We start from the raw sequence: 20,046 nt of genomic DNA, 5'->3' as shown, positions 1-20,046 counted from the left end.
ATGCTGTTCTTCTGAACTTTTTATTCACCAAAGAATCCTGAAGAAATGCATGTTTCCACTTATAAAATATTCAGCATATTAGAATGATCCGATGTGACACGGAAGACAGGAGTAATGATTCTGAAAATTTCAGACCCCAAACATTTGAACGGGAGTGTACATAGTCACATTTGCCCTTGAAGAGACATCATATTCATCAAATCTTTATTTTCCTCGTACAATGTCTGTGTATTGTTTCTAAACCTGCCACAACATAGAGAAACAACAGACATACTTATAAAACAAAACATTTATTCACTCAGCACCATTGAAATATGAAAAAAGAAAGGGGGAGGGTTCTCTCTATGATTGTTTCATACTCAAATCTGACTTCTAGAAGATAAACAATGTAATTTATTTTCTAGTTTGTCTTTCTAAATATGTCATAGAAAGTTTAAACACAGAGAAGACTTATAATGTGGTTGTGGCCACTGTCAACTTTCGAAATTAATGCCTATTTAAGTATGTACTTGGCACTGGGTTTTAGTTGTATGTGCTTTTACATTATAAATTAGACATATTGCCATTAAATACTAGTTTAGATGCAAGTTCACAGAAAGTAGCTTCATGGGTGTGAAAAAAACCTCTAAAAAAATAAAATAAAATAAAGAAATGAATATTAGAAATTATTATTACAGTGCATTTAAACAACTTCCAAAACTCCGTGGTTTGATTATATCCAAACACTGATATCTAAATATTGGTATTTAATATGATTAAAAGAAATTATCTTGTGTGTATCTATGTTTATGGTTTTAAATTTGTAGTTAATATTACACGCACAAAACTCTGTATTAGTAATTGTAAGGGAGGGACTAAGACCATCTGAGAAGACACACAGTAATGAAGTGAATTCAAACAATGGATCTACACTTGCTCGATGTCTGGCTGAGTCTTTGGTATTCTAATAGTTGAATAAATGTCGTGGGTCGTCGATTGAACAATTTCAGTGGGTGATTTATACATATTTACATCATGCTCAGAGAAGTACTGAAACATGATTGCAGTGCCATTTTCCCTGGCTTGTCACTTCTCACAGGAACTCTCTCCCTAAAAATAACAAAGAGTAGATTGGATATTTCCCCTAGCAGTCCAGCTACTGCTGCTTCCTACATCTGCATTACTTTACTTTAAAATGGTCAGCTTTCTAGTTCCTTCCAGGGTCCTGGATGTAACTGTTCTCAATGCAAAGCACAATGAAGTGGTTTGAGCAGCTACGCGTGTGCTGCCCGAGCAATCTGCCGGTCTGCAGAAGAGATGCCTGTCCGGTCACCGCCATGTCACCCGTCCGCCATGCCTCGCAGTAGTTAGTTGTCATTCGGATGCCCACCGTACTCGAGCCGTGCCACACCAGTTTCTGAGGCCTTGAGTCATAGTAACATATACAATTATTCAAATTGTTAGAATTCAGTTTACATGTCTAAAAAATTCAAAAGGAAAAAGCTGTTTACCAAGCCCGATCTGTCATGACATTTCGTCCATCGAAGGCGTAAATCGGAGTAAGTGGATCAAAAACAGCCCCGTTGCCGGAGAACATAGCCATCCAGCTGCCGAATAGCACTTCTCCCTAGAGAGGATGCACAAGAAGCTTAATTTAGACAGGCTAAACTACATATAATGAGAACACATCTTGATGGCAATCTATCGTGCAAATACGCTCCTTTACATACTTTGAGGTTCACCACTGGCAAGTTGAAGCGGTCCCCTTTCTTGACGATGGTGGAGAGGTCTTGTAGGTGAGAGGAGAGGAAAGCTCTGTAAGTTGATGTCAGGCCCTTGGCACGGGCTTGCTGGTAACACTGATAATCTGCCCCTCGGATTCCGTGCATGTCTCCTGAAAATGGGGCATTGAGTGCCACCAGGTGCAACTGAGAAGTTCAAAGGTCAGAGGTCATGTCAAAGTGCACACCATTTCACATCAAACATTAAAACACGCAACAAGGTTTAAGCAATCCTTACCGCAGGCATCGAGTGTGCAGTGTGTGGAAGAACATTGTAGTCTGGCAGGAAGCTCTTTAACTCCTGCAAATAACGTTAGATGTTCACATCAGACACTAAGGTACAGTACATACCATTATTACTGAAATGCACATTTGATTCCAGAATATTTTAACATTTCTCTAGATCTTATAAATGGTAGTAGACAAACAATGATCCTAAGGCCATACTAGGGGATATATTAGGGATATATCGGTTTTCGTCGGATGTTAGGTATTTTATTATTTAACTATATGACATTGGATATAACATTTGCCAGCCTTTAATTTCCCCTATTTTTACATTTAGATTACCTTTACCATAATCTAACAATCTCTTATATTGAGCTTTCAAAAGTTAATTTAATAACATTGTTGAATGTAATCTTTAGCATATCTCAAATAGTGGTAACTAAAATGAAAAACTATAGCTTTTGGTAACTGAAAAAAAGTTCAAATAAAATACAATATAAACATTACATGAAAAATGTAAACTTAAACTACAATTTAAATAAAAAATTAGAGCTAAATAGAAATATTTTTAAATAATAATAATAATTTAAAAAAAAATCACATGACAAAGATCACTAAAACTTAAACTAAAATTGAAATTACTGAAAATATAATTACATTAAAAATATTAATAAATACTATAGTAGTATATAGATACTGATAAATAAATAACACTGATCTCAAAATGAATGTCCATTTTTCAAACTACATTATAATATTGTGATGCCTAAATTCACCTGTAACATTTAAAATCATTGATTGTAATTTGTATTTATTTAGACAAAACAGCATAGATTTTTTTCCGAAAAAATATCAGTTTATTAGAATCGCACACAATTTTAATATCTGTGCATCCCTAGACTACTGCAAATGTATGACGCACCTGGCTGTGAAGTCTGGGTACACTGCGGTCGCTGGGTCTGCTCAGGCCTTGTGACAAAGCAGATGAGGAACTGTCTTGGGGAACTGGGATAAGCTCTCCTAGCTAAAAACACAGTTACACATCAGAAAACATTAGAATAAGAAAACAAGACATCTTACTCTATTTATGTTTGTTTAGAAGGAAAATGTGAAAATAGGTAAATACCTCAACTTTCTTCCAGCCCCCTTGTACCCTGATGTACAGTTCACTCTTGTTTATAACATATCCCAGTGTCCCTTCTGCAGCTTGACTGGTCTCTCTTATCATGGTCTGAATGTTTTTGTATGTGCTCACCTGGAAAGGCAAAGTAAGCAGTCACAATAAAAAAAAACAAGGCACAATTCATCCTTTATGAGCTTGCTCCCCTACAACTGAGTTCTGTGCCATCTGACTTACAGGGTTTCCATGGCCAGAAGCGCCGGGCGGCCCTGGAGGACCTGGAGGTCCAGGGAGACTCGCAGCTGAGAAAGAAAGTAAAGCAGAAGTTTGATGCCTGAGTAAGTTGTTGATAAAAAGTTCTTTGCCTCGATAAAGTCACTCAAAATAACTTTGGAGAGAAATCTGTTTAAGAATACCCTCAATCTAATCGTCTAAAAATTTTGGAAAAGTTCACTATTTGAAGTCATGATAGAGTATTTGTTGTCACCTGAGCCATATGCCGATGGGGTACCTGGTGGCCCAGGTGGTCCTGGTGGCCCTTGTGGTCCTGAACTTCCATAACCAGGCAGTCCTGGCAGGCCTGGGGCACCAGTGTCCCCAGGAGGGCCAACAATAGAGTCCCCTTTAGGTCCCTGAAATGCAAAAATGCGTGTCATATTACGGCTTAATCTTTATCTTATTAAAAAGAGACAGACTTAGTTTATGTTTTTTTTTCAATTAGAGATTTTTTAGTATTTGTTTTGAATTGATTAGTTATTGTAGACTTACCACAAGGCCTGCTCTTCCAGGGATCCCTGGAGGGCCAGGCAAACCTGGATCCCCTTTCTCTCCTTTTTGTCCTTTGTAGCCATTCTCACCTTTAGCACCCTTAGAGACACATACTCAAAATCATACAAAATCATACATACTCAAAAAAAAAAAAAAAAACAATGATGGCAATCGCCTAATGACCAAGCACTTTTTCAAAAACGTTTTCCTTACTACTTGAATTTTTAAATGTTATATATATATATATATTTTTTTTTTTTCTCAGAATTTTACTGCGACGCTCTTGAGGCCCCTTGAGCATCCCTGGACCCCAGTTTGAAAACTCCTGACCTACCTTACACATTATGGGTCTCATTCACGAAACACGAGCAGAACGAATTTTTGTGTAAATCGTGTGTAAAGTGGTTCTGCCGTAAATTTTCGGATTCATTAAAATAAAATGTGGCGTTTTGAATGAACTTCTGATAATAAAACTTCAATTTCTGCATCTGAGAAATTTCTCTTTTTCATTCGCTTTTGAGAAGACATGTTGAAATCCTTCGTTTGGTGTCATAATATGATGCCCATATATAGTTGACAGTCGGATTTAATGGGCGGGATTTATGGTAATTGAGAATGAGCGTGCACGCGCGTCCCATTTACGACTGATTGGAATTCATTAACACACACACACATTTCACTATCACATCTGACGTTTACGAAGTATTTGTGAATCAGGAGAAGAGTTTTCGGGAAGGTCTCTTTACGCGCAAATCACTCACATATTTACTCGTATATTTACGAATGTTTCATGAACGAGACCCTTTGTGTGCAAAATTTTGCCCATTTTAAGTATTTAGTGTGCTTCTATATGCAAATGCTAAAAAACATATTTTTCATGGGATATGTGAGATATTGAACAAGTATTTACCACAAAATCCTGAGGAAACATAGGCCCTGTGAAGAAAGAAAACATAAAGATCAATTCAACAGATATAGTTGACTACTATATACAGTAGTCAAAAATGGTTGATGTGTAGTCATCGGACTGTCTGCCAATTAATGTGTGCTATACAGAGTGGCCTATGTGAGCAGAGCGGGGAGCGCCTTTCTGAAGACCGTATTCCGCTCACTTGGTACGCTCAGGGCCACTCGCTCAATGCAGAATGCCCTTTGTGATATGCTAGTTCAAGAACCTGTGAAATAGTTAATAGGTCTAGGCAGGTTATGGAGTTAAAAAATATTGATTTAATAAAGTTGTGAACCTTATACCTTATAACCTTATACATAAATGCAGACTAAACATCCAAGCTAAGAACGAAGAAGGAGAATACATTTAAAGGGAGTGTGGAGAAACTGAGATAGCAAAGATTTATTTAAGATATTTTTCGTTCTTTGCTTAGGGGTAAAAAGAAGTTTGAAATACCTTTGCACTGGTATACCATTAGTGAACTGCTAAGAATTTAGATGAACATATAAATATTTGCTGTGTGCTTTCCATTCAATAACAAAACAAACAACAGAAAAGACAGCGGTGAGAAAACAGCAGTAAAGAAAGCATCTGATCGTGTGGATGTCGATGTGGATTATATTTGCACAATCTCTGCAGTTTGGCATAACTGCTATCTATAGGCCTACTATCTGCTGTAAATGAGACATTTATTCAAGAAATTCATTACAAGCAGAGGAATTTAGATATTTAACCTTTTACCCTCAAAAGTTATTTATTCATTAACTATTAAAAACAAATTGTTGAAAAGGCTGCTACATATATGATCTGCTACACATACCTTGTTGTGAATTGTTGTTGTTGACCTATAAGACAAACATTTTTTTGTATAAAATTAGACAATTTTGGACAGAATAGAAATGATTATGAAAATATTGTCTGATATGAAATAATACAATGAATATGAACCCATGCCAGCTAATGTCAGCATATTCAGGAGTGAACGGTTTTGTTAGTGTGACATTTTAAAATGTACACAGCACACCAGATCCTACAATACCATGGAATCACTGCTGAGCCCAACAAATGTTAGAGCTCATGCAACATGCTTTGGTGAGCTTAGGAGAGCACATCAGATGAGAAGAGATACTGGGTTAAAGGACCATAGAGAGACATTCCTGAATTTGTAAATGACAGCATAAGGCAGGCATAATTCAGTTGACAAAATTCTTCTTCTTTTTTTTACTTTGAATAAAATAAAATCTGTTTTGTAAATTAAGCCTGTTCTATGCTGTTTTGAAGGCCATGAACCCATGCACCTTAGAGAGCAAAGTAGGCAGGGCTAGTGTATTAGGGGGAGGAGCCGAGCCAGAATGACATGCGCCACACCCAAAGCCAAACCACCGATTGGAGAATTTCACTCATTAACTTACTGGTATTTTGCAGTGTGGTCTAGGAGGAACTGGGAAAACTGTCTTCAAGATTCAGAGCATAATCATTTCATAACTTTTGTGAAAATTGCACATTTTAGGATAAACCACACTGTGGTGCTCAATTTAATTTCGATATGCTGCAAATCTGCTAAGAGGATCAAACTTACTCCATTGAGGCCAATCACTCGTCCTGGTGGCCCTGGAGATCCAGGTGGACCAGGTGGACCCTTGAATACAGGTAAGTTGTTATAAATAATTAGATAAAAAAAATTAAAACATAATGAAAGTAAAGTAACAAAAAAAGTAACTTACAGGGGGACCACTAGCATCTCCCTTGTCCCCTTTCCTTCCAACTACTCCAGGCCGACCCTAAAATAAATGTTTAGGGAGTGAGTAGAAATAAGCATTTAGTAAAACTATAAATAAACAGATAAAAATGAATAAAACTAACTGGTCGACCAGGAATTCCATATCCTCCTTTTAGTCCTGTTGGTCCAATCGGCCCCTAAAAATCGTACAAAAACATATATATTCTTAGTAGTATATATATATTTATATTAATGCTTTTAGTTTGGTGTGAGAGATGCATCTCACCACAATCCCAGGCTGTCCAGTGGGACCGATATCTCCCTGCAAAGTACAACGACATCAATGTCAGACCACTGAGGAACAACAAAATGATCAAGGTCAAAAGTAAATAGTTTCAACCTTGATTCCTTTCGGTCCTCTGGGTCCTCTCATGCCTGTTATTAGTGAGCCATCAGCAGCTATAGATGTGCCTGGCTCCCCCTTTTCTCCCTTTCAGACAATACAATAAATTGATGGTAGTTTAATTGAGTTTGTGCTTCATTATGGTAGAGCAGGTCACTTCTAATCACATTTTTAAACCCATACCTTCAGTCCTAGAGGTCCAGGAAACCCAATTTCACCTTTTGGTCCCCTTGGGCCCTGAGCATGACAACATTCATGCAAGTTATTTCCACCAGTATAATGTTTTATTTAAAAGTTTATAACCCCAAAAACCAGAGTAAGCACACATAATTTTGATTACCACAAAAAAATTATTTAGACATGTTTCTCCTATTCTGTAAAAGCAGCAACAAATTTACGTTACAGTGAGGAACTTCCAATGGAAGTAAATGGGGCCAATTTGTAAACATGACATAAGGTGAAACGATATGCATTATAACAATTTTAGTGTGTTAAGTTATATCCAGTTTTCATTACCATTACAGCGTAACACTGTAAACCCTTAAAAATGAAGATTTAAACAGATTTAAAACTCAAATAATACAGATGTCGCGATCCCGGTTCTGTGTCTTTTGTTTTGTATGGACATTTATTTTGAAATGTATACTCTGTTCTCATTGTTTCTGTACTCCCTACCAGTGATTGGTTTCAGTTTCTCCTTGTTTACTTGTTAGTTTCTATAGTTACCATCATTAGTTACACCTGTCTTTAATTATCACTGATTTTGCCTTTTGCTATTAAAGTCGTGTATGCTTCTCTCTCCGCACACGTCACAACAGAATGCATACTTTATAGCTTCCTTTTTTTTGCTTTTTAATAGTCAAAAAACTGTCCCCATTTACTTTCATTGAAAGCGCCTCTATGTAACCTTGATTTCTTTTTTTTCTTTCTTTCTTTTTTAAATTGTACTTTTATTGAAACCAGAATCTTCCTTTAGTAGTGGTTTGTACCACACAATTTTAAGGTGAGAAAAATGTCACAACCACCAAATTATGACCATTTTAGGAAACTGGGGTAAACTGGCAAAATCAAACACAGATAGATCATATGATAAGACTGAAACTGGTAAATACATGCACTATGATGAAGGATCAATCCATCTCAAGTAAAATGGGTTGCTTGACCTTTTTTTGATGATTATACAACTTTCTGTACCAGTTGAGATGGATTAACCCATGGGATCTGTTGCCCTAGGGTGTTCACATTTGGCAGGTTTGGTTCAGTTAAAACTCTGGTGCGATTGATCAGTTAGTGCGGAAGTGTGAACGCTGCCATCCGAAATTTGGTGTGCACCAAACATGCGTACCCACTGAAAAGATGGGTCTCGGTCCGCTTACAAACAAACTCTGGTGCAGTTCTGAAATACTGAAATATGAATGCAACACGGACCAAAGACATCTAAACGAACCAAAAACAGGATGTGATGTCACAAGATGCGAACCTAAAAAGGGCAGAATGCTCAAGCATTCTATTGCCCATTACAGTTCGGTACAGGTGTCGGTTTTCTTGCAGCAGATCTTTGCTTGTGTGTAAAGAATAAATTCCTGCCGCTGTTTTGACTCCTTTAGAAATTTTCTAAGCTCTTTGTAAGTTCTCAGCTGAATACCATCATGGGTTGAACATACAAAGAGTGCATTTAGCCCTGCACACAGCATTTGTTTTGGACGTTGGTAAGTTCCATCGCAAAATATATGTCACAAAAGTGTGAACACTAAGCAAACCAGGACTAAATGTATCATTTTCTTTTTTGGTCTGGAACAAAAGAACCAAGAGAACTGAACTACAAGTGTGAACACACCCTTAGTTGCATCCTTTAATCGCCACAGTATATCATCTTGAAATAGTATAAAGAAAGATGAAGGACGTTCTTACAGGGAATCCTGCTCTGCCAGGCAAGCCTTCAGGGCCCTGCAACATGCACCACACACACACAGACGCAAGCGAAAAAACATAAGCGATTATGTGATACATGATCAAAGAACAAACCCATTCCAGATCATGTAGACACGCCAAGCAATTAGCAATGTTGTGCCATCAGGCGCAGGAACTGTGATTGCTCCTAGACACGCTTCTTGCAAATTATAGTTTAAAAACAGACATTTGTACTATCCATGTTAAACATGCTGCATCTTAAAAAGCATTTGAGGGGATAACAGTGAGCTGCTTTACGTACCATAGGGCCTGGCGGTCCTTGGATCTTAGTGAGGTTTAATTTGGCTGCTGTATCATTAAAAAGGAGCTAGAGGGGGGAAAATCATTATCTTTTTAGGAACTCAGACATAATATTGTAGCAAAGCAGGTAATCACACTTCATACAGTACTTACATCTTGGAAGTTAATGATTGGTCCAGGAGGGCCAGGGGGGCCAGGAGGCCCTGTGATGCTCAGCCCATCATGACCTTGCTCACCCTAAGTAACAATTAATACAGCATATTACAGAATATACTACACACAAACTGAATTTCTTCTCAGACTGCAAAAATCCCAAAGTGTGCATTCGCCTTTGGGTGAATATCATCATGTATTATTCAATATCTGGAGTGAATAATGTGGGCCAAAGGTCACATCATCATGTCACATAACTGCTCAAAATATTCTCAGATAAACAATTTAATACCTTCTCTCCTGGACTGCCTTTGTCTCCCTTTGGCCCCTGTTTACAGCAAGGTAGCAAAAACAACAGCAAAAAACATTACACGTTATATTGTGCCACAGCTACTACAATAATTTGTATCATTTGCTCGCTATGTATAAACTAACCAATCACTTATCACTGCTACAAAACTTATTTAGTACATTATTATATGATTTTGCAAGAAACAGAGAACTGACCCTGGCTCCCGGTAAACCAGCTAATCCGGGTTTTCCAACAGGTCCAGGGGACCCAGGTTCACCCTGGATAGAGAAGAGACAGGGGTCAGACTCAATGAATCAAACTCATTTGACTTTGAGGTATTTATAGTGTTTATATGTAGTGACTATAGTGGAGTCTGACAGACCTTTACAGACAAACCGGGGGCTCCGTCAGCTCCAGGAAGTCCCTACAGGGAGAACACAGAGCATGTATATTAATATATATATATATATATATATATATAAAATGCATATAATATTTCTAAAGATAAAAAGACCTGAGATCCTGGTGGGCCAGGAAGACCAGGAGGCCCCTTAAATTGTAGGAGAGGGGAGGAGAAAAAAGAAGAAATATGAAAAAAAAAACACAGAATAGGTCCATTCAACAAATAGCTTTTGAGTGCACAAAATGTGGCATGCAATGATGCATCCAAGGTTGATGAAAGACCTTGATATGTGAATATCATTTGAGAAGGACATAATAGTTGTAATGGTTTTGTACACTCACTTGATAGTCTTTTGAAATTCCGGCTCCGAGAAACAATCCACTTTCCCCAGAACCCTCCAAATCCTGTCAGAATAAAACACTACCTATCCTTAGACTGACTATAAAAGCCAGGCCAACTCAAAATTTGAAACATTAATTATTAAGAGTTTTAATTGACTAAATGGTGCTCTGGCCGTGAAAAGTGATGTTTGAAGAATTTCAACCTCAAAGAACTGCTATTATGTCAAAAGCAAAACAGCTCAGGGATTCATTCACATTTTAAACTAAAATTCTAAAACAAAAATTTAAAAAATGAAGGAAAAACTGGACCAGATGTGACCCCTGAATTATCCTGTTCATGTCACGTGAATGTATCTATTGAAAGCTTTTTTGCTTTGGACTCTCTTCATCAAAAAAGGCCTTCGACATGAAGTTTGTTTTCCACTAAGTCATGCACTGAGTACATAACCCACAGAGGCTAAGCCTGACCAGTATTTATGTATAAAAGAAACATTTGAAGATGATTATCTCTATACTCTTATCACAATAATGAATATGAATGAATATCAAAGTATTTCAGCAGGATCATTTCAAAACAGTAGTCTGTTGTTGACTGTAATATCCTGCATTTAGAATTTGAAATTCCAAAAAGGTGGTTAATCACAAATCTACCTCTAAAATACCAAAAAAAGGACTTCTGGGATATCTATTGTTAAATTAATTGCTAGTAGATTTTCATACCTTCAAAGTGTCCACCATTAAATTGTTGCTCGAGGGCCCTGGTGGGCCAGGAGGGCCAGGTGGTCCAGGTACACCCCTCGGCCCCATATGTCCATTAGGGCCAGGTGGACCTCTCAGGCCAGAGTCACCCTTTTCACCCTTTAGGAAAAGTAGGAATGAAACAAACAATACAATGAGAAATACAATTTATCATAATGGTTTCAATTTTATGCAGCTTTAAGGTGCAGTCACATTTTGGCAAAATTTCACAAGGAAAAAAAGCTCCATTGTCTATAGTAAAAAATAGTGTAGCAATGAAGCACAGCTCACACAGAAGTCACTTTTAAACCAAACAGCGAACCTGCATGACCAACTTGAACCCATCTGCATGGGGAAATCTTTCGCCCTCATGCAGAATTCCCAATCACGTGGATTCCAAATAAAATTACCGGATTTCATCCGTGAAACATTGCCTGAACAGCGGTAAATGTGACCATACCTTTATGCATCATATATTGTATATCATAAACATTATACCTTAAGTCCAGGGGGCCCTCTTATTCCTTGTTCACCCTATGAAAGAAAGTCATGAAGTGTAGAGTTCAAACTGGAACTTTTTTGTTTTGTTTTATATGACATTGAGTGAGTTCTTTCATCAAGATTGGGTCATTTTCATACCTTTGCTCCTTTCAGACCCTGTTGTCCATTTAAGCCCTTCTGACCAGGGACACCCTTTAAAGGTGAAACAGATCAAAACGCCAGCTTATGACATGACTTAACATCAATAAAACATTATAAAAGTCAGTATCTATACATGGGGTGTCCAGTACTGCTCCTGGAGGGCCAGTGTCCTGCAAAGTTTAGCTTTAACCCCAATTAAACTCACCTGAACCACCTAATCAAGATCTCACAAGGCATACCGGAAACTTTCAGGCAGGTGTGTTGAGGCAAGAACAACTCTGCAGGACAGTGGCTTTCCAGGACCGTCTTTGACACCCCTGGGGTCCGTTTTTCGTACCTTTCGTATTCGCATTAATAAAGTCTCTTAAGAGTCAAGAGCATTTACATGAAATTACAGACCTGTTGCTATGACAGCAACTCTGGGATGAGCTTCGAAGAACCTAACAATCCTGGATCATATCAAATCATCAACAGTAAAATCCAGATAACTGAGTAATCCACGTACGAAGAACGGACCCCTGGTCTATACAGATACACTGCATAAAATTTTTTTTGCAGCAAGTACGAATTAAATATAGTATACTTTTTTTGTTGAATACAACTATTCATTACTTCAATGAGCTCATTATTTCTGCCTTTAATTATTTCATTGTTCAAATTAATAAATGTTTAGGTAACTGTGTATCTAATTTTGTATTTGTACATTTCTGAAATATATAACTTGGACAGTTACCTCTGATAACAGATCACTCTAAATTGTAATGTGGACTCATGCATTTTCTGTAAAGCTGCTTTGAAACAATGTGTATTGTGAAAAGCGCTATACAAATAAATGTGATTTGAACTGAATTGTGTCTTTATATGACAAATATGATTATGTTGTTTCAACATAATGTTTTAAGTTGCCATTGCTGTTAGTACAAGCAGACAGTTCAAAATGAAAAAGACAGATTTTCTCCAACATTCAGAAAAAGGCAGCACAGTTTCAAGCTGTCCTGAAATGCAACCTTGCATGGACCACATAAACTAAAACCCCTGAAAAATATAGCTGACAACTTCTAGAACATCTAACAGCTGTAAGCTTGTCTCCGCCACAGAATAAAAAGTAAAACAGATAATTGTGACATTTAAATATTATCTATCTCACAATTCCGACTTTTTTTATATAAACTCACAATTGTGAGAAAAAAAGTTGCAATTACCTTTATTAATTGTGATTATTTCTAACAATTCTGAATTTTTTCTTGCAATTTTGAGTTTATATCTCACAATTCATACATTATAACTGAGATAGAAACTCGCAATTGCAAGAAAAAATGTCACCACTGTGAGATAAAAAGTCGCAATTACTTTTTTAATTGCAATTTTAGATTTGGTTTATATCTCACAATTCTGTGAAAAAAAAAACTCAAATTTGCAAGTTAGATAATCAGAAAAAAAAAAAAAAACTACTCAGAATTGCGAGATAAACTCACAATTGTGAGAAATAAAGACAGAATTTGAAGATATAAAAAGGTTAACGTGTGACGGAAAGCCATGGTGAGTTTTTGCCTGGGTAATGGAGAAAATACATGCGTAAATACAACACTGTAACCTAATCCAAATCTCAGATTGCATTTAGGCAAATGAGGAAAAGCAGAAATTGTTGGAGAGAAAATGCTGCCTTTTCCAACCTACTAGTTCAGTGACCTGAACGAACCAGGGCACTGCCTGTTCTTTACCAAAACCCGAGCCAAACCCTGATTCAAACCCAGAGTCAGTGCCAGACCCACTAAACCAGTCCTCAAACTGCTGGGTTATCGAGAGAAGGAAAGAAGACAACATGAATCAGCTAAGGACTGTGGTTCAACCATCATTTAGCAACTCTAGGTCTTGAGAAGTGCTTGATGGGGAATTAATCATTTATCTGCTGGCCTGAATTACTTATTTTACATAGCTTCATTTTAAGTTGTCTGAGTGCATTACACATCAGAGGTAACTTGAGATGACAGTCACAACATAGGTACGTAGATGGGATATGAATTCTAACAAAATGTAAACTGAGACTTTCTTCAAGAAGAGAGAAAATACTCACAGGAAGTCCAGGTTGCCCATCTCTGCCATCCTTGCCAGGGGCACCTGGAGGTCCAGGGAGCAAACCCCCAAAGCGGCTGTTGGGACCAGGTGGGCCAGGTTTCCCAGGAGGGCCTGGAGGACCAGGTGGACCCTAGAATACGACATTGACAATCCTTACTGTTTATTGTCATTAAATACATTATGTAACAATGTCTTCAAAACATGGTCAGATTTTACTCACTCTAAGACGTTCGGTATCAATGTCAACATCTCCAAATCCAGAGCCGAGAGCATCAAATCCATACTGTCAGTAAACATTTAGATACATTTTAATAAACAAGAATCACAGTATGTGCACAGAATTATGTACATCAGATTTAAAGTAGCCAAAGATGTTGTTTTGAAATATGCACGCTTTAGCAACAAATTCAGTTTTTCCCCCAATATGAAGAAATACTACCACACATTTTGTTCAATGTACTCACTGAAACTTTAATTGGGTTGGATGACCCTGGTTGTCCGGGAGGCCCTGGTAGACCAGGCAATCCAGGTCGACCCATCCCAGGATCACCCTAAAAAAGATAGGAATACAGGATTTTATTTTATCAAGCTTAAGAAACACAACAGGGCATAGCAGGAAGTGCTTTCTACAATTTGGATAATCAAGTTAATAATAATAATGTTTGGGAGGCAACTCAACTGCATTATCCCTCACCTTTTCTCCTTTAACTCCAGATTCTCCTGGTAATCCTGGAAGTCCTGGTGGTCCCTGTATTAAGATCAGCGAAAACAGATGTAAACATGAATCCATGAAACTTCACATTACATTCTATCCACCTTATTTTTCAATGTGGAAATAATTCCTGTGAATGTATAAGGCTTCTTATTCATTTATATTTTCTTTTTTATTAAAATATTAAAACACCGAAACAAAAATAAACCACAACATACAAACAAGGAACAAATACTGTCAGCACTATATATAAATATAGCAAATATCCACATAAAGAGACTTCTGATTTATTAGCCATTAACTAAAGACTAATAAAGTGCAGTAAAGCATTACAAAACAGCGCGTTTATGATTACGATAATAAATTAAAATAATATGATAATTAAAAACAGTTAGCAACATCAAGTAGCTGACACCGGAAGCACATTCAAGTTAAAAATGGTAGCGCCTGCTCTAACATTAAAAATAAGATGGATTAAATTCAAACTCTGCAAATTAGTACATATTTATGCAAGCAAACAATGTTTTAAACTAAACAAATATGGGTATAAATCACAGGATATGAAACTATCAAGGGACTCAATATGAAATATTTTTTATAATGATTTCATTTTATTTGGTTTGTAAATTGTAGGAATCAAATGATACTTTTCTTCTCTGTAATGCTAAGAAGACCAAAAGAGAATTCATGTGCTCTATTTGAACGTCATCTGGTTGAAAGATGTATGCTCTCTGTCCATGTTCATCCCCTCGTTTAGTTAATTATCCTGTTCACCTGTGGTCTCCTTAATCATCTCATTAGTTCCCCTACAGTGTGTACTGTACCATGTATTTAAACCCTGAGTTCTCCTTTAGGGGCTGTTTACACAACACCGTTTTCAACTAAAAAACGTAAAACGTTTTGGCCCTTCGTTTTACATGACAACAGCGTTTTGGGTGCATGAAAACGCAAACTTTTGAAAACGAGTTTCAAAGTGCAAGTTTTGGAAAACGGTCTTCATGTAAACAACAAAATCGCGAATCTCTGAAGACGATGATGTGTACATGCACATGTGTATTACGTATTCAGTCTATAGTATTTCATCACCATCTAATGGCCTGGCAGCAGAATACAGGGTTTTTAGTCGTTTTCACGGATCCGTGTGAATGGGGATCGTTTTGACAATTGTGTTGTCTGTACGTGGAAAACTCAAAGGAAAAACTTCTTCATTTTAAGCATATCGTTGTCGTGTACCCTTATTCTCTTTAGTCTGTTTTCATCTATTTTACATGGTTGTGTTCTCCTTTGTTTGGATTTGATCATTAAATACTATTGCCTTGGACTATTCATGTTGCACGCTTCATTCAACACACTGTATCGTGACAGAAGAACGGATCTAACAGTGATTTTTTTTTTTTGCTGTGTTTTTTCTCTTTTGTTTCTTTTGTTGTTTTTCATCCATGGCCTTCCCCACAGTTAAGTAACTCTGCCTGGGCAAGGTGACTGTTTGCTGGAAGACCACACAAGGGTCTTCCTACATCTAGCACGCCTTACTCACTACCCGAACCGCGGCCTAAGGCAAGCATTCCAGCGGCCTGTCCCAGGGATAACTTCGCCGCATTTGTGGAGTGGGTGCTGGTAAATAACAACTCTCCGTTTACCATCGGCCTGGCAGAGGACCACACCAGCCCCACTCCACATCCAGAGACCAGCCATCAGCCACCGAGGACTGGCACGATGGAGATGTGAGAGCCCACTGCAGATGATGAACAAGCCTGAACCCGCTATGAGGATGGAGAGTAACATCCCTCCGGAGCCAGATCAACATGTTTGAGGATGTAAATTCCCTATTTTATCCTACCCCCACTGGTCCCGCCCAGCCCTGAACTTACTATTTCCCCGTTGGTTCTGCCCAGCCCTGAATATCCTGTCTCTCTGCTGGTTCTGCCTAGTCCCTTGTCACCTGTGATCACTCCCAGCGTTCCTCTCCCACCTCTCTGGCTGACAGCCAGTTCCTCAGCTCCGCCTCCGCTAGTCCTCAGCCCATCCGCATCTCGCACACCAGTTTGAAAGAAATACCTTGGAGCTTCAGTCCTCCAACTCCACCTAAACCAGAGGATCTCCTGGCTCCGCCTCCAGCCTCTGAACCCAACACTCCACCATGGCCTGTCAACCTGTCGGCTCCACCTTGGTTCCTCCCTCCGTCAGCTCCACCAGAAACCATCATCCTTACAACTACACCGGGCTCACTCGCCCAAACCGACTCCGTCTTGGTCAGACATCGTTCTGCCTGCACCTTCGGCGCCACCTTCGTCCTTGGTCCTTGTATGCAATGTGTCATTATGTTTTTGTTTCAGTCAGTTGGTCAGTGTTCATGAGTTCATCCCCTCGTTTAGTTAATTATCCTGTTCACATGTGGTCTCATTAATCATATGTTCCCTTTGTTTGTTCCATGTATTAAACCCGGAGTTTTCCTTTTATCACTGTTCGTTTTCATCTATGTTTTACATAGTTGTGTTCTCCTGTGTTTGGATTTGATCATTAAATATTATTACCTTGGACTATTCCTGTAGTGCGCTTCATTCAACACACTGTATCGTGACACTGATCATCTCAGAGCAATGCTAAGGTAGTTTTCTTTGTTTTTATGTTTCTAAAGAATCAAATAGTTCTCATATATTGAGTTCAACCAGAAAGGATTTGTTCAATTAACAACAATAATGTGCACGATAATGTCAATATATTAATTCAACATACTGTACTGAATGGATGTCCTTCATGTCTACATTCAATACCAGTCTAATACTCTCTGTATCTAAGCAAATTGTTACTCACTGGTTTTCCTTCTTCACCTTTGCTTCCCTGTAAAACAAGCAAGAGATTAATAAACTGTTAGCTCACTCAATCTGCTGTATACTACTGGGATATGAAATGTTTTATAATACTATGTTTACAGATAAAAGGTTAGACATCATTATCATATCCTAGTCTCACAAAGAAAAGTAGCAAAGGTGTAATCAGTGCATATTCAAATAACGTCTTATCATCATAGAAGAAAAAATACAGGAAATAATCATACAGGTTGCCCATCTTTCCCTGTTCTGCCTCGTCCTCCTGGTGGACCCATTGGTCCTTGTGGGCCTCTCTGTCCAGGCTGACCTGAATGTCTCGGTGGAAGAGATGGTCCAGGGGGTCCGGGGGGGCCTGCAGGTCCAGGTGCTCCACGCTCCCCTTTTTGTCCCTGGCCTGAACCCTGAGACATTTCAAGAGGAAACACTGTACTTGAACATGCAGGATTATTACATAATTTTAAGAGCATTACTTGTATTCAAAAGTAAATATCCTTTTTGCTATTACAACCAGGGTTTGAAATGAACTTTTTCAGTACAAAGAACATAAAAAAATTAAGGATGTTGAAAAATAACAAAGACTGACAGCCATTTGTAGTGGTGTCCGAAACCATACTGGACATTATTGAGTGCACTCATTCTTTCTCACATTGCACCGCAATAATGAGTGTACAGCCAATGTACGCTCAATGGCTGTCTGAATTCGCTCACTCGTTTTCATTCACCTCTTCAAGTGAATTGTCTTAGTGAACTAACGTAGGGAGTAGTGATTGAGGGTTTAGGGGGGCGATTTCAAATTCAGCCCATGTCTTTTCTGTCAATCAAATGCTTTGTAATCTTTGCTATTGCTTCAATGCTAATGAACAAGCGTGCCGTTATTTGTTGCGTAGTGTTTACATGTTTGAGTAAGCCAGATATGCACAGATTCTGCGCAATACGCTGTATTTAATATATCATGATGATCCACGAGTTAGTCTGCGCAGATTTGGCTTACACGTACTTCCCCAGCAAAGTGAGTAAACATAATAAGTAACACGTCAAATTGGATACTGATTTGACAGCGTTACCCGGCACAGTTGATTTTTACCCGCATTTGGCGGGTGTTAATTTCAAACCCTGATTACAACCATAAATTAAGTGTATCACTTACATCCCCTGTACTATCCCCCGTTCCATCTGTGTGGTAAGTCCCTGAAAGAATTTACAACAAGCACTTTACATAATCAGATAGAGACCATTTTAATATTAATATTTAATTAGTTTGGAATAAAGTCTCTTATGCTCACCAAGGCTGTCTATTTAAATATATTTTAAAAAGTAAATTATCCTGAGATGGCAAAGTTGAATTTTCAGCATCGTTACGCCAGTCTTCAGTGTCACATGATCCTTCAGAAATCATTGGAATACATTTTTGGCGCTTGAGAAACGTTTCTTATTATTATCAATGTTTAAAACAGTTGAGCCGTTTAATATTTTTGTGGAAACCGTACATATTACTAAGAATTCTTTGATAAATAGAAATTTCAAAAGAACAGCATATATTTGAAAAATAAATCTTTTGTAACATTATAAATGTATTCCCTGTCACTTTTAATCACTTCACTTAAACTTTCTTACTCCAAACTTGTGGATGATGTAGTATAACAGTTTCCACACATATATTAAAGGCAGGGTAGGTAGGATTTATTAAAAATTAAAGATCCAAATTTGTTAAAACTTTATATATATATCAATACATAATTAAAATGTAAGAACTCTGAAAAAAAGAGTATAAAAATCAAGTGACTCTAGACCGTTTAATCTGTATTAAACACAGCTCATTATTTCGATTCGGGACGAATCAAAGGATTGGCTTAGGCGACTGTCACTCTCTCGCAACCATGGCAACCACCCTTTTGCCACACAGCACCTGCCCACTTGCGCGCGACCGTTTGATTTGAGGAGTGCGAGAGGCACGGAACCTGATCACACCTCCGTCCAGTAGATGGCGGTAATGCACTATGTTTGCAAGCTGCCAATAAAATCTATCGAAGAAGAAGAAGAAGGCACTGAACCTAGGAATACCAAAACAATGACAGAGAAAGAGCAATCTAAAGTGACATGATGTCACTGCATGCTCCTTCCCCTCCGCTTGTCTCAGGTAAATAATGCGTCCTCTAGCTCAGCGGTCGGAGTCGCGCGTTCATGTGTTTTGGGGGCGTGGCTTTGGAAGAAGCACAGAAATGAGGGGGTGGAGTGAATGGAAATAATGAGATGTCTTTAAAACAGTCGTGAGAGGTCTACAGACACTCGATTTTGATACTTTCTTTTTCAGAGTACTTACATTTTAATTATGTATTGATATGTACATAAAGTTTAAACAAATTTGAAAAATAAAATTTTTAGACCATTTCTACCTACCCTGCCTTTAAGCAGCAAAAACAATGTTTTCAGTATTAATAATAAGAAGAATTAAAGCTGCAAGCAGCATTTATCGGGGTTCAAGCAATTAAGGCCTTTAAGCACAAAAGCATCAAAAGTTATTAAATTTTATTTAGCAAGCATGTAACCACTGACATCATAGATGGAAAAGACCATTTACAGCCAATAAAGGCAATGTACCATAGGAAATATATGGTTTTAAAGCTTTTTAACAATTATAGCGCCACCTATGGTCCGATCTCAATAAAATTTTGCATGCTTGTTAATGATGTTATGTCACA

General features: G+C 37.9%; 1 protein-coding gene across 1 annotated transcript in view; it reads right to left on the bottom strand.

The window, feature by feature from the left end:
• Positions 1-802: 802 nt before the first annotated feature.
• Positions 803-20,046, bottom strand: part of col15a1b (collagen, type XV, alpha 1b) — a 30,950-nt gene continuing 11,706 nt past the window's right edge. Inside the window, exons 6-41 of the mRNA XM_084411842.1 lie at positions 18,495-18,535; positions 17,575-17,748; positions 17,331-17,357; positions 14,499-14,552; positions 14,269-14,355; positions 14,025-14,087; positions 13,803-13,934; positions 11,726-11,779; positions 11,585-11,620; positions 11,069-11,206; positions 10,349-10,411; positions 10,119-10,154; positions 9,987-10,028; positions 9,820-9,882; positions 9,605-9,640; positions 9,313-9,396; positions 9,161-9,226; positions 8,860-8,895; positions 7,132-7,185; positions 6,946-7,035; positions 6,832-6,867; positions 6,689-6,742; positions 6,550-6,606; positions 6,405-6,464; positions 6,238-6,279; positions 5,646-5,670; positions 4,787-4,812; positions 3,877-3,975; positions 3,596-3,740; positions 3,346-3,410; positions 3,115-3,243; positions 2,911-3,012; positions 1,999-2,061; positions 1,710-1,907; positions 1,491-1,606; positions 803-1,403 (exon numbers count right to left, since the gene is read on the bottom strand). Coding sequence (XP_084267968.1) covers positions 1,187-1,403; positions 1,491-1,606; positions 1,710-1,907; positions 1,999-2,061; positions 2,911-3,012; positions 3,115-3,243; positions 3,346-3,410; positions 3,596-3,740; positions 3,877-3,975; positions 4,787-4,812; positions 5,646-5,670; positions 6,238-6,279; positions 6,405-6,464; positions 6,550-6,606; positions 6,689-6,742; positions 6,832-6,867; positions 6,946-7,035; positions 7,132-7,185; positions 8,860-8,895; positions 9,161-9,226; positions 9,313-9,396; positions 9,605-9,640; positions 9,820-9,882; positions 9,987-10,028; positions 10,119-10,154; positions 10,349-10,411; positions 11,069-11,206; positions 11,585-11,620; positions 11,726-11,779; positions 13,803-13,934; positions 14,025-14,087; positions 14,269-14,355; positions 14,499-14,552; positions 17,331-17,357; positions 17,575-17,748; positions 18,495-18,535 — 2,810 coding nt within the window. The 3' untranslated portion in view covers positions 803-1,186. The remainder of the gene's footprint in view (positions 1,404-1,490; positions 1,607-1,709; positions 1,908-1,998; positions 2,062-2,910; positions 3,013-3,114; positions 3,244-3,345; positions 3,411-3,595; positions 3,741-3,876; positions 3,976-4,786; positions 4,813-5,645; positions 5,671-6,237; positions 6,280-6,404; positions 6,465-6,549; positions 6,607-6,688; positions 6,743-6,831; positions 6,868-6,945; positions 7,036-7,131; positions 7,186-8,859; positions 8,896-9,160; positions 9,227-9,312; positions 9,397-9,604; positions 9,641-9,819; positions 9,883-9,986; positions 10,029-10,118; positions 10,155-10,348; positions 10,412-11,068; positions 11,207-11,584; positions 11,621-11,725; positions 11,780-13,802; positions 13,935-14,024; positions 14,088-14,268; positions 14,356-14,498; positions 14,553-17,330; positions 17,358-17,574; positions 17,749-18,494; positions 18,536-20,046) is intronic.

This window comes from Rutilus rutilus (genome assembly GCF_951802725.1).
Source record: "Rutilus rutilus genome assembly, chromosome: 6".
In the NCBI taxonomy this organism is placed as follows: domain Eukaryota; kingdom Metazoa; phylum Chordata; class Actinopteri; order Cypriniformes; family Leuciscidae; genus Rutilus; species Rutilus rutilus.
Note: the sequence above shows the minus strand (reverse complement) of the source record. Positions and strands in the feature narration are given on the sequence as shown.